Source organism: Nycticebus coucang, chromosome 21, assembly GCF_027406575.1.
Source record: "Nycticebus coucang isolate mNycCou1 chromosome 21, mNycCou1.pri, whole genome shotgun sequence".
NCBI lineage: Eukaryota > Metazoa > Chordata > Mammalia > Primates > Lorisidae > Nycticebus > Nycticebus coucang.
The window spans coordinates 41563726-41579102 of NC_069800.1; the positions used below are offsets into that span (position 1 = coordinate 41563726).

At 48.6% G+C, this 15377-nt stretch overlaps 2 protein-coding genes across 14 annotated transcripts in view; one reads left to right on the forward strand and one right to left on the reverse strand.

Moving 5' to 3' along the window:
• The first annotated feature begins 810 nt into the window (after positions 1–810).
• TP53INP2 (tumor protein p53 inducible nuclear protein 2) lies at positions 811–10547 on the forward strand. 7 transcript variants are annotated; one of them, XM_053573462.1, is made up of 5 exons: positions 811–1020; positions 1829–1974; positions 5483–5656; positions 6051–6351; positions 6812–10547. In XM_053573462.1, exons 3-5 carry the CDS (start codon positions 5533–5535, stop codon positions 7062–7064), a joined length of 678 nt encoding a protein of 225 aa, XP_053429437.1. In that variant the 5' UTR covers positions 811–1020; positions 1829–1974; positions 5483–5532; the 3' UTR covers positions 7065–10547. The 7 variants fall into 7 exon arrangements, with proteins under 7 accessions (XP_053429437.1, XP_053429435.1, XP_053429439.1 ...); XM_053573463.1 differs by lacking the exon at positions 811–1020 and adding an exon at positions 1274–1288; XM_053573460.1 differs by lacking the exon at positions 1829–1974.
• A 1074-nt stretch (positions 10548–11621) lies between these two features.
• The window catches only part of NCOA6 (nuclear receptor coactivator 6), a 136728-nt gene continuing 132972 nt past the window's right edge, over positions 11622–15377 (reverse strand). For all 7 annotated transcript variants that reach the window (XM_053573472.1, XM_053573468.1, XM_053573471.1 and 4 more), the window contains one exon: positions 11622–12190. In XM_053573472.1, coding sequence (XP_053429447.1) covers positions 12147–12190 — 44 coding nt within the window. In that variant the 3' untranslated portion in view covers positions 11622–12146. The remainder of the gene's footprint in view (positions 12191–15377) is intronic.

Consider the following 15377-nt stretch of genomic DNA (forward strand, 5'->3'; position numbering starts at 1 on the left):
TAGTGGTCTGATAGTGGCAAAAGTAAATGCCATTAAATGTTTGTTGAATGGATTATTGAATATGAGTTCATATACTAACAATGAGATTTATTTGTGAGACGCGTGTAAATCGAGACTCATAATCAGTCCCTGTCCTGTCAATCTGCACAGCCTCAGTAGCAACGTGGATTAAATCAACCGTGTAAAGTTTGAAACGCAGAGCAGTCTCTAGGCCATCTTTTACTTAGTCTAGAGCAATTCCTTTCCAAGTTCCCCTCTTTGCAAATTTTCCTGTCGGTTTCACTAACTTCTCCACACTACCAGGTACTCCACTGGAACCCGGAAAGGGGGAATGTTCCTCAAGCCTGCTGAGGAAAAATGGAGTGGGAAAGGAGAGAATGTGCAGGAATGAAGAGATGAGACGGAAAAGGGAGTGAGGGCAGGGAGAAGGGTAATGACGGGAGTGGAAGTGCACGACATGGTGTGGAATTGAGAAAAGGGTACATATCAGGGGACTTGGATATATGATACAGATGAAAGGGTGTGGGGAGCAGTGAAAGCCGGGAGGGAGCTGCAATATGTGGAGGCAGTCAGGAAAATGAAGATCCCATAGGAAGGAGCGGAGATACTCCGTAGGAGCAAAAAGTGTCTCAACAGTCGCCTCTCCCGGAGGCCCTAGTGCCGCTCCCGGGCAGGAACAACAAGCAAACCGTGGAGTGGGCGGGGCGAGGGGATCCGCAGCCGGGGATTGGCTGTCGCTCCGCGGACGGGTGACGCGAGGCGGGCGGGCCCCTTTGTGACGTCACAATCAGCTGTTTGAACCTTCCAATTTGTGCCGTGAGCCGCGCCGCAGCGGCGCAAAGACTCAAAGCTCGGCAGGCGAGCGCAGCAGCCTCGAGCGTCGGACGGCTAGCCCTGCCGCCTGCCCCCGCTCGGTCCCAGCGATGCGACCCGGCCTGTGACCAGCTGGCGACCCTGGGACGCTCCGCCGCACAACTACCTCAGCGCCGCCCCCGTCCGCCGCACCGCCCCCACCCTCAGGTGAGTCCTGACCAGCTTTGGCCTGGGGGGCTCTCCGAGCCCCGGGATACGCCCAGCGCCCCCAGCTCCTGGGCCTTTGTTTGTCTCCGCCGGCGTCCGCCTGGGCTACGTTCCCTGCTCCCTATTGGTTGCTGCATGCCCGGTAGACAATGACGTTCCTTATTTGCATATGACATTGAGACGTCACCAAGGCCGGCACCGCCCCCCCCGGCTCGGGTCGCTTGTCCTCCGGTGACCCTGTGGCCGCTGTGTGGGGACTCGGCCATGGGTGAGAGACGCTGAAATCCAAGGAGGGCCGGAGGGGGCTTGGTGATTTTCTGGTCAATCCAGGGGCTAGGAGTCAGGCCTCTGATACCCAATTTTTTCCTTGAGATCTAAGGAGTCAGACAGCACTGCCAGATCTGACTGGAAGGAATCGTAGAGTTTAGGGAGGCCGCGACTCCAGGTGGTTGGGGAAGCACCAGCTGGTGGTGGAATCCCCTCTCTCCGTCCCCAGGCTCCGCCCCTCCAGGGACTAACTCAACTACATCCTCCTAATCCCTGACTTGTGTGCAGCGCCTTAGCTGACGTCATTCCCGGCAGGAATATGAGGGTCTTAGATCCCATCTCATGGAAGAGGAAACTGAGGCCAGAGAGGAGAAGTAGTTTACTAGAGGTCACACAGCCAATTAGAGTCATGCTCACTGGGTGAATAGAGATGCATTAGCCATGGGCATATATTATATAGTAGGAGCTCAATTAAGTAGCAAGATACATATCCTCCCATTGGGGAGGAGTCAGTGTCATCCCTATTTGATTGGACTCCTAGGTCTTCTCATTCCTGGAACTTTTCCCAGGAGATCTCTGGATTTAGGTTCTCTTTTGTGGCCCTGACTCCCTCTGCCTCACTTTGTATCTCGGAGCCCTCACAGTCCAGTAAAATCGCAACTTCCTGGCTGTTTTGACCACAGAAAGGTGAGTCATTGGCTGCCTCAGGGTGTCTTCAAGGCGGATGTCGGGGTGGAAGGTGGGATGAGGGTTCCCTCTATTGGCCCTTCATCACCTCCCCAACTCCCTGGGTTGTCAGCTAGGAGGGCTCAGACCTGGCATAGGGTGGTTGCAAGGGCTCTGCTGCCCCCTCTCTCTGTTCACAGTGTGGGAGAAGGGGTAGGAGAAGAAGAGCTTCTAACTTTCCAAGCGTATGTGCCTGGAAGCCCAGGAGCCCCATCCCAGCTTAGGTTTTCCTCAAGCATGAGCTGGGAGTAGGGGTGGCCTAGGGCTCAAATGCTATTCTGGGCACAGCTGCTGTAGTTATTAAAGGGAATGTTCTCCCTGGAGCAGAGCTGGGAGTGTGAGAACTAGGAAACTGGCAAGGCTGGGAAAGGAATCTGGGAGGGTCCTCCAGTGATCAGGAGAGAGAGAAGGCACTGGCTGGCTGGTGCTGCGGTCACTCCTGGCCATCACTGACTTTCTATGTGACCTCAGGCAGGGAACTTCTCCTTGGGAATCTCTCTTACCTAAATCTGTCTGTAATTTGAGGAGGCCCAGTGCAGGCTCTGGTACAGAGTGGGTGCTCTGGTAAATGCATGCTGAATCTTGGTGCCAAGAATCCCAGACCCTTTTGTAGCTGGACAGAGGGGCAGTGATTATATTGAAGCTTTTGTTTGAATGTCTCTCTCCGGGAGGCCCAGCAGGCTCCGAGTGCAGCTCTGAGTAGGAACAACAAGCAAACAGTGGAATGGGTGGGATGAGGAGATCCACATCATCATATTCTTAGGATTATTTGCTGAGGGTTTTCTGAGCATGTACACTCTGGACTGGATCCTCAGTGATCTGGGGCTAGGCCTGTCCTTTCACTGTTTAGCCATGTATCTCTGGGTAGTCTTGATACTCTTTCTGATCAACAGATTATAAAATGGGCTTGGTGAATATGATGGCCCCTGAAACAGCTCTAAATTTCCCTTTCATCTTCTCAATGAAGTAGAAGCTTCTTAGAAGGGTGTACCTCCTCAAGGTCCCAGTATTCCCTTCTTCCAGGAGGGGCCACACTTTCTGGTTTTTTGATAACTGAGTCACTAACTCCCTGCATATGGGTTAGGATATGTGTATTGTGTTGGAGGCCCAACCTTATAATTCCTGGCATCCAACCAGGGAAGCCAGCACCCAGGGAACACTTCCTTCTTGAGCCCAGTATGGGTCTGCAAATGTGGAAATATTGTCAGAGTATAAAGGTTAGGTGATTCTGTGGCAAGTGTGAAAACTTTTTAGGGAATAGGAGAGGTAACAACAAGCATGAAAATATCCCAGGAGGGTTAGCAGTGAGAGTAGAAATGCTTTCAGGGAGTGGAAGTATGGACATTCCCCAAGAAGTATGGTGACAGGTGGCTCAGCAGCAAAACTATTGATCATCTTTAGGGAACAGGTGTGGCAGGTAAGGCTTTAGGTACAGGCTGGGGGGCTGGCCAGTAGCACTCAGCCCAGGTCTAGGATTAAGATAGGCTAGGGTGGGGAGAGGGGCAGAGTTACAGCCACCAACTGGTATCTCAGTTCCTGGAGCAGGGGGCCTTCTTTCTCATCTTCAACCAGGGTTAGGACTAGATAAGGACTTGCTTGGATCCTGGTCCAACCCTCAGTATTCATCTTTAAGGGATCCTGGGATCCCACAGCTCCCTTCCTCCTGTTATCACCACCCATTGACCTGTTATCTGCCAGTGGCCAGGGAACCTGATCTTCCTCCCAGCCTGGGATGCTGCCCTTGAGCATAAGCTGGGAAAAGGGGGCCAGAAGGGGAGGGCTGCCTGCATAGGATCTTCACACCTCATCTGATAGACACAACTGAGCCTTGCCCAATCACAGTTCTGTGGGATTTCTGTTTGCCTGTGTTTTTCAAACCACACAGGGTCCAGTAGTGGTTCTTAATCTCTGGGGCCATGGACTTCTGTTTAGGAAATCATGATGAAAACAAAAGTCCTTCATCCCAGAAAAATACACGTGAATTATGGCACCTGGCCACCACATCAAAAATGCCTAATCCAGGGTGGCGCCTATGGCTCAGTGAGTAGGGCGCCGGCCCCATATACCGAGGGTAGTGGGTTCAAACCCGGCCTCGGCCAAACTGCAACCAAAAAATAGCCGGGCATTGTGGCAGGCGCCTGTAGTCCCAGCTGCTTGGGAGGCTGAGGCAAGAGAATGGCATAAGTCCAAGAGCTAGAGGTTGCTGTGAGCCGTGTGACGTCACGGCACTCTACTGAAAGTGGTAAAGTGAGACTCTGTCTCTACGAAAAAAAAAATGCCTAATCTAGACAGATGCCCAACAAAGGCAATGGAGTATAGGGATTCTGAGTGCTGCCTCTGGAATCTGACTGCATGAGTTCAAATCCCATTTCTGTCTCTTACTAGGTATGAGACTTTAGGCAAGATACTTCTCTGAGCCTCAGTTTCTTCACCTATAAAAGGGGTAGTAATTATATCTACTTCCTATGGTGGTTGTGAGGGTTATATGAGGTCATGTAGGTAAAGTTCCTTAGTATATTATCTGGCACATGGATGTTAGCTATATTATTATGATAATAAACACAATACAGGCAATTTGTTCCCTGCCTGAAGAACTATTTATTACTCTTCAAGGTCTAGCTTGGATGTCCAATTCTCTGGAGACCTTCCCTGATGGAACCTGGTCATATATATCACTTATTCTGTGTTCCCAAAGTACCCTGTCTTACGTACTTTATTAGTTTATTGAGTGTTTACTATGTGCCCAGGCAGTATTCTAAGCACTTTGTAAGTGTTTAGCTCATTTAATTCTTTTTTTTTTATTTCTTATCTTTTTTTTTATTGTTGGGGATTCATTGAGGGTACAATAAGCCAGGTTACACTGATTGCAGCTCACTTAATTCTTATTACAGCCAGGAAGAGGATACTATTATTAGCTCATTTAATTATTTTTTATTTTTATTTTTTTTGAGACAGAGTCTCACGCTGTTTCCCTGGGTAGAGGGGCCATGGAGTCAGCCTAGCTCACAGCAACCTCAAACTCCTGGGCTCAAGTGATCCTTTTGCCTCAACCTCCTGAGTAGCTGGGACTACAAGCCTGTGCTCCTAAGCCTGGATAGTTCTTCTATTTTCAATAGAGACGGGGGTCTCGCTCTTGCTCAGGCTGGTCTCAAACTCCCAAGCCCAAGCAATCCACCCGCTTGGGCCTCCCAGGGTGCTAAGATTACAGGCGGGAGCCCCAACAGCCTAGCTTGTTTAATTCTTATAATCTAAGGACTCACAGGAGGGGGTTCTAAGTTAAATAACTTTCTAAAGTTACACAGAAGATAGGAAAGCCTGGGTTTGGATGTAGAAAGTACACACACTAAAAGCTTCCCCACACATCTGTTGTCACTGCTCCTGTGCTGGGGGTACTATCCTCTGTCCTCTGGCTAGGAGTGGGGGTGGACTTGAGTCAGTGGTGGCTCTGATGTCTTTCTACGATTCCTAGGCTTTTGCACTGCCATAGAGCGCCCCCGTGAGGTCGCTTCACTCCCCACCATGTTCCAGCGTCTCACCAGCCTCTTCTTCAGCACCCCTCCGTCCCCCGAAGACCCTGACTGCCCCCGCGCCTTCGTCTCGGAAGAGGATGAAGTGGATGGCTGGCTCATCATTGACCTGCCCGGTGAGGCCTGAGTCAGGGGCCAGGATTCTGATTCTTGGGCCTGTGAAGTAATCCTCAGGGCAGATGGTGGGAGAAGCGGAGGGAAGGGAGCAGCTAGGGGTTTGTGAAGTTCCTCCAACCTTCTGGGCGACTTGGGGCTGAGCCAGTGACACTGGAGGTAGAGTAACAGGGCCCTTTCCCAGGACAGCCTGGACTGCCCTCAGGCAGGGCAATGTTAAGGGTAGCAAGTCGAGACCCCTGGCCTATGGGTGCCCTGTGGGCGCTGGGGGCAGATCTGGGGGTCTGACTAATGATGCCCTTTTTCTCTCTGCCCCACTGTGTTCCGTGTGCTTGTGTCCCTCCTCCTCGTCCCCGCTGCTCTCCCTCTGCGTGGCTTCCCCCCTCTTGCGCCCAGTAGACAGCTACGAGGCTCCACGCAACCCCAGGACTGCCCCAGCCCCTGCAGGCCGCCCCCCACCCGCGCCCTCCTTGATGGACGAGAGCTGGTTTGTTACCCCTCCCGCATGTTTTACTGCAGAGGGGCCTGGACTCGGGCCCACCCGTCTCCAGAGCAGCCCCCTGGAGGACCTCCTCATCGAGCACCCGAGCATGTCCGTTTACGTCACCGGCAGCACCATAGTGCTAGAGCCTGGGCCGCCGTCCCCGCACTCGGACGCTGCCCTGCCTGACGGTGATCTTAGCGACCTTAGCGACCGGTGAGTGGGCTGGGGTAGGGGCCTGGAGGCCGAGTGACATGGCCCCGTGACATGAATCTTGGCGACCAGAGTCCAGGCTAGGAGGCAGGAAGCGGCCAGGACTGGAGCCCGCCTGGCACTTGAGGGGGTTGTGGCCTTGAGAAGCGCGTCTTTGAGACAAAGGGTGTGGCCTGTGGGCCGGGTGGGGTGGGGGGTTCCCAAGGCTAGGAGCTACTGGGGCTGAGCGGGAAGGGGCGGGGCTTTGGTGGTGGGTGTGTCTTTGGGCTAGGGCAGAACTTCTGGCCCAGAGGCTTTGGTGGGGTTTGGAGGCTTGAGGGGCGAAGCCGGACCTGAGGGAGTGGGCCGTCTATTGGTTTGTACGGAAGGCAAGGGTGGAATGAAGGGTTTAGGCAGAGACTCCCCTGAACAGTTTACTTGTGACAGGGGCTAGGACTGACGGAGCCCCACTCTGTCCCCGCAGAGAGCTGGCGCCTGCCCGCCGCGAGCCCCGGGCCCTGCGCCATGCCGCCGCTCCCCTGCCGGCGCGGGCCGTGCTGCTGGAGAAGGCCGGCCAGATGAGGCGGCTGCAGCGGGCCCGGCAGAGGGCCGAGCGCCACGCGCTGAGCTCCAAGGTGGTGCAGCGGCAGAACCGAGCCCGCGAGAGTCGTCCGCGCCGGCCCAAGCACCAGGGCAGCTTCGTCTACCAGCCGTGTCAGCGCCAGTTCAACTACTGAGCTTCGGTTGGCCGCGCCACGAACCCCTTGCAGGCTCCGATCCGCTTCTGTCCTCTCCGCAGTAGCCACTGTGCTGCTCGAGGGGCAGCTGCAGCCCGCCTTGGGCTGGACACCACAACCTCCCTGCTTCTTAAAGTGTGTGAGGTTGGGTGATAGCTCTTCTTTCCTGGACTCTCTCGATTACTCACTTTCTGATCCTCTATAATCTGCCTCTGGACCCCCTTCACCCTCCCCACAGCATCTAATCCTCCAACGCTCCCCGCCCCCATTCCTAACCGTCCATCCTTTCTTCTCTGGACCCCATTCCTGTTTGTCCCCTTCACCCTCTGTCCGGTCCTCTGCCTCTAGCCCACCTCTATTTCTGAGAGCCTCATTCCTGTCCCTGATCTGGCTCGTTCCCCCTTCAGCTTCTACCTTACATGACTTACCACTATCCCATGTTTGACGTTTTACACTCACTCCCTTATTATTCATTCCCAGTAATACCAAATGGAGGGGACCCTGAGCCCAGCTCTGATCAGGTACAACCTGTGAGGCCAGGGCCTCTGTCCTTGCCTTCCAGTAAGGGCTCAGGCTCAGGGTTTTGCTTTTAGTTTTCCTTTTTTGCTCTGCCCTAGGGGGTGGCCTCCTTGGAGCTGCTTAGGCCTAGCAAGGTAAAGTATGTGGAAGAGGACAGTGAAATGTGTGTGTCAGAGGGAGAAGAAAGAGGGAACTAAGGGAAAGGAGCAGCATACTGGAGATGTTGACAGGACAGACTAGTTGAGAAGCTGTAGAGAGCAGGGCACCATGGGAGCTTGTACTGTGCTTGCTCAGAGAGGCCAAACCCTGCTCTCAGGCCAAAGCCTGGAGTCTGCCCCTACTTCCCTTTCCTATAATTCATTTCCCAGATGTCTTCCTGAAATCCACCTGAGTCTGCAGACCCTTGAGTCTGAAAGGCTTGGTTAGTACCTTGCCACTCTAGCCTTGACATGCTACCCCAGAGTAGAAGCTAGGCAAGGCCCTGCCATCCTGGCTATCTGTTCACATGTTCAAGGTGCTAGAACTAGCTTAGGAGAGATGCAGGCCAGAGGGCTTGTTGGTGGAAAGTGCCCACACCCCAGGTAAGAATGCAGAGAATGATGCTAGAGAGAATGAACTGTGGGGTGAAGCCATCTCAAGACAGCTTAGCCTTCATCTTGCCTCTGGCCTTGTATTTCACACCCGCTCAGTATGGCTAATAAACACTCCTGAGTTGGGAGGCCAGGAGCTCCACTGTCTCAATCTCCCAATTGTCCCTATCCAGGTTCAGGGCTTCAGGGGGCTGCTTCTCATTTTCTTCTGAAGGGCTTTTTCTTTCTAGGCTGCTGGGGAGAAATGGATGCCCTGTGGCCTCTCCCCCTTCATTAAGTATGTAGAGGAGGGTACCTGAATCTCTGGGTAAGACAGAGGGGAGAGGGACAGCTAGTAGTTGTCCTCCTTCTGGTAGGACTGAATTTTGGGCTTAGACACCAGCAACAGCCTCTTGGGATGCCCCGAGTTTCTATTTCCTCTTTATAGCTGCCCTTATCTAGTGTGTGCTCTTTCTTCCTTGAAACTTTTAAGATTTCCTGTTACATACTAACATAGGTCTTCCTTCTCACTCCGATTATAGGTTTCTATAATTGGAGTTATAGAAAGCTATAGCCAAGCTGAGGCTTGGAGAAAACTCTGCATTTCCATGAGGGCTATGGCAGCTGCCCTCCCTGACCCTGTAGCCCTCAGGCATTATGTGGGATATGTGGGGAAGGGATGGGGTATCCCCATGGATGCTGGGATAAGGCTAGAGAAAGACCTGTTGGTTTCTCCTATCCCAGGTTATAGGCTTAATTCATACTAAAAACAGATCAAAGTCCCCATGCCAATCTACTATGGCCCTAATAGTTGACAACCTTGCTCCTCCTCTCCCAAAATTTTGTTACAAACTAGTTGCTTTTATTCTTCCAGCAACCCACTGGGCAATTCACAGCCAGCCTAGGGTCTTTGGCACTTCCAAGAGCTGAAATTCCCTCCAGCCCTTCCTTCCCTACTCCTCACTACCAGCTGGGGCCTGGGCTAAGTCCTAGGCAGTACCCATGATCCTTCTGGTGAGGGAAGAGTTTAAGATATAATAGGGTATTTGGCTCAATTTTCAAAAGGTCCTGCCCTTACCTATATTTCTGGAGGCTCCTATAATTCTTCTAGAACCTTCCAACCTCTCACTTAGCTGGTTGCTAGGTTCATGTTATTATTTTTTTTGTACTTTCCTATAGATTCTGTAGCATTTGAGTGTGGCAATATTTTAATTGTGTACAGATTTCTAAGAATCAACACTACTCAGTCTTCTGCTAGTCTGACTCCTGAAGCATCAGACCTTGTCATACTGTATTGACTGTGTATGTGCCTTTCACCTTGAGCATGCTTCAGGATTTTTTTTTTTTTTAAACTACAGAACTTGAATAAATGAGGGAACCAGAATTTACAAAGTCCTATGCAACCTTAGACATGAGGGGTTAGAGAGTCTGTCTTAGCTGATGTTTTCAGAGACCCTGGAGACGTGTGTACTGGTTTTTTTTTTTTTTTTTTGGTAGAGACAGAGTTTCACTTTATGGCCCTCGGTAGAGTGCTGTGGCGTCACACAGCTCACAGCAACCTCCAACTCCTGGGCCTAGGCGATTCTCCTGCCTCAGCCTCCCGAGTAGCTGGGACTACAGGCGCCCGCCACAACGCCCGGCTATTTTTTTGTTGCAGGTTGGCCGGGGCCGGGTTTGAACCCGCCACCCTCGGTATATGGGGCCGGCGCCCTGCTCACTGAGCCACAGGTGCCGCCTGTGTGTACTGGTTTGTGAATATTAATGTCAATATTACCAGCACTTTGCCAAAACTTATGTCAGGAGGACCTGTGTCTAGAGTCTTGGTTACATCAAGAGTGACTTCTAGGAGTTATTCCCTAGTAAGTCTGAGTGATTCCTTCACATTGGGTGTCACTTTACAGCCTTTGCCAGTCTAGCCCCCGCAGGGCACTATGTATGTTTGAGTGCAGTTTGGTGCTGTTTTAGAGTATGCCTGCTCCCCCCAATCCCTACCTGGAAACTTCTGATCAACTAGCTCTGACCCATGATGTCTTAGGTGTAACAAGGACCCCACTAGAGCTCTTCAATGCCTCTCCAGATCTGCGTGACTTTACATGAGAGAACTGAATGCAGACACACCATAGCCCACCTCTAATACTTTCCCTCTTACCTTCCATCTAGTTCCAAATGGAACCAAGTTGAGTGCATCCCTGTTGGGTGTTGTGTGTTGAGGCTGGCTGATATAAGGAGATTTTGTGCTATGTCAACGGACTCAAAACAACCACCTCAACCTGGTCATGTGGCATGCCTGTGTATGTATGTAACAGGATTCTGATTGTTAGATTATAATGCTATTCCTGTATGGGAGAATAAAATTAATATAAAGAAAAACAAATAAAAATCTATTTAAAGCACATTATGCTTTCTGCCTGAGTTGAGCTAAAGTATGAGAAGCACTTGTCATCTCAAGCACAGTGGCGGCATAGAGTATTATTATTAAGCTGTCTTTGGTTCTGGTGTGTGCCATACGAGAGAGGAAGAGGGTAGGTAAGCTTGCTGGGAACTGGGCCAGACAATGTGGGGTCTGACTTAACTACTTTTAGATGATCCTTATAATGCATGACACATATATGAAGACAGCTGAAATAGAAATGAGAGTAAAAAGTTGGGCGGCGCCTGTGGCTCAGTGAGTAGGGCGCTGGCCCCATATGCCGAGGGTGGCGGGTTCAAACCCAGCCCCGGCCAAACTGCAACAAAAAATAGCTGGGCATTGTGGCGGGCACCTGTAGTCCCAGCTGCTCGGGAGGCTGAGGCAAGAGAATCACGTAAACCCAAGAGTTAGAGGTTGCTGTGAGCCGTGTGACGCCACCGCACTCTACCGGAGGGCAGTATAGTGAGACTCTGTCTCTACCAAAAAAAAAAAATGAGAGTAAAAAGCATGACAGAGAATCATCAACTCATCCTTTTGGTCTCAGGTTTTGGGTTATGGCAAGGGCAAGGATCCCCTGGAGGAGAAGGGATGGCCCTAGGAGAGACAGCAGACAGACTCAGGGTGACACAAGGACAAACCCCTTGCATTGGAGTCTCCTAAAGGTTGGGGATGGGGTAGGGGCAGAAGCAGTTGGCTTTAGGGACTATACAAATTTTGAAGAATTGAGCTAGGAAAGAGGAAAAACCTGAGCATATTGGCGAAAAAGTGTATCTGAACTGCTGATAGCTACCTAGCCTTAGGAAATCCTGGGTAGCTTTTGATCCTTTCAGTTGGTTCTGTTATTTGCAACCAAAAGAAATGTGACCAACAAAGTACCTGGGGTACAGTGCTGAATACAGGGCTAGTTTCTTCAAAGCCAAGAATGAGTTGAGAGAGCAAGTATGCATTTCCTTCAACTTGCCAGGTAGGAATCCCAGGGGAAAGATAGGAGTCTAAAGAAGGCTGTGTCCAAAGACGTTTGCTTACCCAATAATCCCTTACCAATAACATACCTTTGTGTTCTATAACAATAACATTTATTTAACACATTCAGTATTTCACATTGTACAAACCCTTAGATTCTCTTTATTCACTGGTCCATTTCTACAACAAATACGTCCAAAACACTATATAATAAAATTATTTACAACACTTCCAAAGGAGAAGATTGCGTTTGCCTCCGCTACTGCTATTCACACACAGTACTTCCACAGCACAATACATCATTAGAAGATCTAAAAATGGTCACCCTGTACTCTAGGTTGCTTAGGAAATGTAAAAACTAGTAACGTTTATAATGGCATTAACTCCTCTCAATACGTGACAACATTTTAGAAACTTTGAATGTCATCTTGCAATAGCAAAGGGCTCAACAACCCTGCTTCCCCTGCTGTACTTTACGAAACAGGTTGCAGGGATTAGGAAGAGGGCCACATTATTAAAATGACTACCTGTACAGAAATGGATTTAAAAAAGTCACAGCTCAAAATTGCTCTTTGTAAAATTCACACACATTTACAAGTATCGAGTTGCCACCCAGCTTGTTCACTTGGATTTTCTTCGCTTGGATTGCACCGCACTGGTTACATCTGTGGGGGGAAAGGAGGACATGTTCAGCTGACCCAACTCTTTACAGTAACGCTGTTTAGGTAACCCACAACCACCAGAGCTGATCTGAGTAGAGCCCTATTAGACTCTGAATCAGTCTAAGGGGCACTTGAGTGAACTCACTGGCTTTGCTTGGTGATTTATGTGGGAAGAAGTTGGGGCCCTTGCATATCAGGGCCTGGGAAATTGGGAAAATGGGATACAGGTGGTCGGAGATGAAACATACCTGGATAGAGAAAGTTTCAAGGTGAGGTTAAGTGTCAAGGTAATTAACCCCACAATCTTCCTCACCAGTTCCCATCACCCAGTGAAGTGTGGATATATAGTGCTTTTGGTGAGAAATCAATGGGTGATGCCACAAGGAAGAGAATAAATTGTACCAGAATGTGAAATAAGCAGTCTTTGGATCCCCTTTGGAGCCAAGCCATTGTTTTGCAATATGGAATTCTTTAACCATGGACCCTGGTCAACAAAAGTCTACTGTGGCCCAGCGAGTTATACATGTATCTAGTCTGTGGATACTTACAGACACGGAAGAAATTCAAAACAAGCAACAGCCTGCTTTGAGCAAAGGTGAGCCTAGGTGAACCTGAGGGCTTCATGGAAGAGGTGAGCGTGATTTATACACAGGATAACAGTGGCATGATGGGGCATAACTTTTAATTTCTCTACACTATCAGTGTGTTAAATCAATCAGCTCAATCTTACCCCACATGTAAACTCTATTTCTCAAAAACTTTTCCACACAAAGTTCTTTTATGTATGTTTGAAGCTCTCCAAATGTAAACATTTCTCTAAAACCTCATATTCACTTTATTTATTTAGTAGAGATAGACTCCTGCTCTGTCACCCAGACTGGAGTGCAGTGGTATGATCAGAACTCACTGCAACCTTGAACTCCTGGACTCAAGAGATCCTCTTTTCTGCCTCAGTCTTCTAAGTACCAAAGGTGTGTCCGATCGTGCCCAGTTTTTTTTTTTTTTTTAGTTTTGCTCTGTTGCCCAGGTTAGAATGCCATGGCCTCAGCCTAGCTCATAGCAATCTTAAACTCCTAGGCTCAAGCAATCCTCCTGCCTCAGCCTCTGGTGTAGCTGGGACTACAGGCATGTGCCACCATGGCTGGCTAATTTTTTGTATTTTTAGTTGAGACAAGGTCTTGCTTTGTTCAGGCTGGTCTTGAATCCCTGACCTCAAATGATAGTCCTGCCTCAGCCTCACAGAGTGCTAGAATTACAGGCATAAACCACCTGCACCTAGCTCCCAGATAATTGTTAAAAAAATTTCTTTGTAGAGACAGGGTCTTGTTCTGTTGCCCAGGCTGGTTTTGAACTGGCCTCCCAAAGCAGGGATTACAAGGAATTTTAGATCATAGAGCCACTGCCTAAAATCTCATATTCATTTTATTTTTTCATGGTTTAAAAAATATTTTTATTCAAAATATTATGGGAGTACAAATGTTTTTGTTACATGGATAGCTTCTGTAATGTTTGAGTCAGGGCTGTAAGTGTGCCTATCAGTGGAATAAGGTTCATTGCCTGTTAGGGAGGTTTCTCATACTCACTTTAAAAGACCACTGTATTTTGTGCTGCTCTATGGTGGATATTTTGGTTTTAGTATGAAAATAATGTTTTAAAATTACTCATCAAGGAGGAAAAAATGCTTCTAATTAATACAACATTAATACAAAAGATGAATCAGATGTGTTCATTTCTGGAAACAAGGCTGAATTTTCGGATATTCCATGTTAGATTCAGTGTTCTAAGGAATTTTCCTTGTTTTTTGTTTCATAATTATTTTTTTTGAGACAGTCTATGTGGCCCTTGGTAGAGTGCCATGGTGTCACAGCTCACAGCAACCTCCAACTCTTGGGCTTAAGCGATTCTCTTGCCTCAGCCTCCCAAGTAGTTGAGACTACACGCACCCGCCACAACGCCCGGCTATTTTTTAGGTTGCAGTTGTCATTGTTGTTTAGCAGGCCCCCGGCGGGCTCCAACCCGCCAGCCTCTGTGTATGTAGCCAGAGCCCTACTCACTGAGCTACAGGTGCCCGAGTCTGTTTCATAGTATTTTAAGAACCCAGACTCTCATGCTTTTGCAAAAAGCAAAAATTTTCTGTTAGCTAGGGTAATTGCTAACAAGTAAGGCTTTACAAGAGGTGACCTGTAGAAAAATTTCAGGCTTCTGTTAGTGGAAATTTCAGTATATATGTCTTCTTAGCTGAGGTCATGAGGATTGTGCTATGGGGTAGAAGCAGTTTCTCTGATGTACTTATCTTTTACTAATCAAAGGGACAGTTAATCTGATGGGATGTTGATTATAGTGTTCTTCAATTTAATTCATGTAAATGGACTAAGAATCTCACACAGCCACAAAATTTCCCATAATCAATTCTTTATGCCCAAGTCTCAAGCTTCATTTTCACTACAGCAAACTTTTCAGCATACAAAAATATGCAAGGTTTTGTCTTGACAGTGTTCATATTTAGAAAATTATCCATTAATTAGGTCAACTTTGGAAGCTTCTCCTTTGTTGTGATTTGAAGGATCAAGTGGTGTGTCTGAGAAACACATGTATGGCTGGAAAAAGAGGTGGAGGAGTGGGGGAAGGGAACCTTAGGCTCCCCCTCCTTCTTTGCTTGTTCCCATCAGTCACTGTTCTAAAGCACCCAATGAACTGGCAAGCTGCCTTGGAGGATGGATCAATGAGTGAGGCCAAGAGTAAAACAAGCGATTTGTGCTAGAAATTGCAAAAAAAAAAGAAAAAAGAAAAAAGTCACCTTTTGGGAGGTAGGGGAAAATGGTGGTGACAGGTGTATTTTTATATTTCATGAAAGAAGTTTTTACAATCTTTCCTAGATAAATCTACTCATTCAGCAAAGTCATTTTCCATGTCTTTATTTATAGTCTGAAATGATGTTTTTTTTGTTTTTGTGGTCAATCCAAAATGTTACCACTCCACTAAATACAATAAGAGAATTCAGAGGCAAATTTTAAGGTAAGGAATTCTAGGGAAGTGATATAGTGGTTAATGATATAGTCAAGGTGTGCACCAGGCTTGATCAGTACACTGCTCCTAAAGACTGCCTATCAATCCCCCAAATCAACACCATACTGCAAAAACAAAAACCAAAGATACACACACACACACGCGCGCGCGCACATATATATAT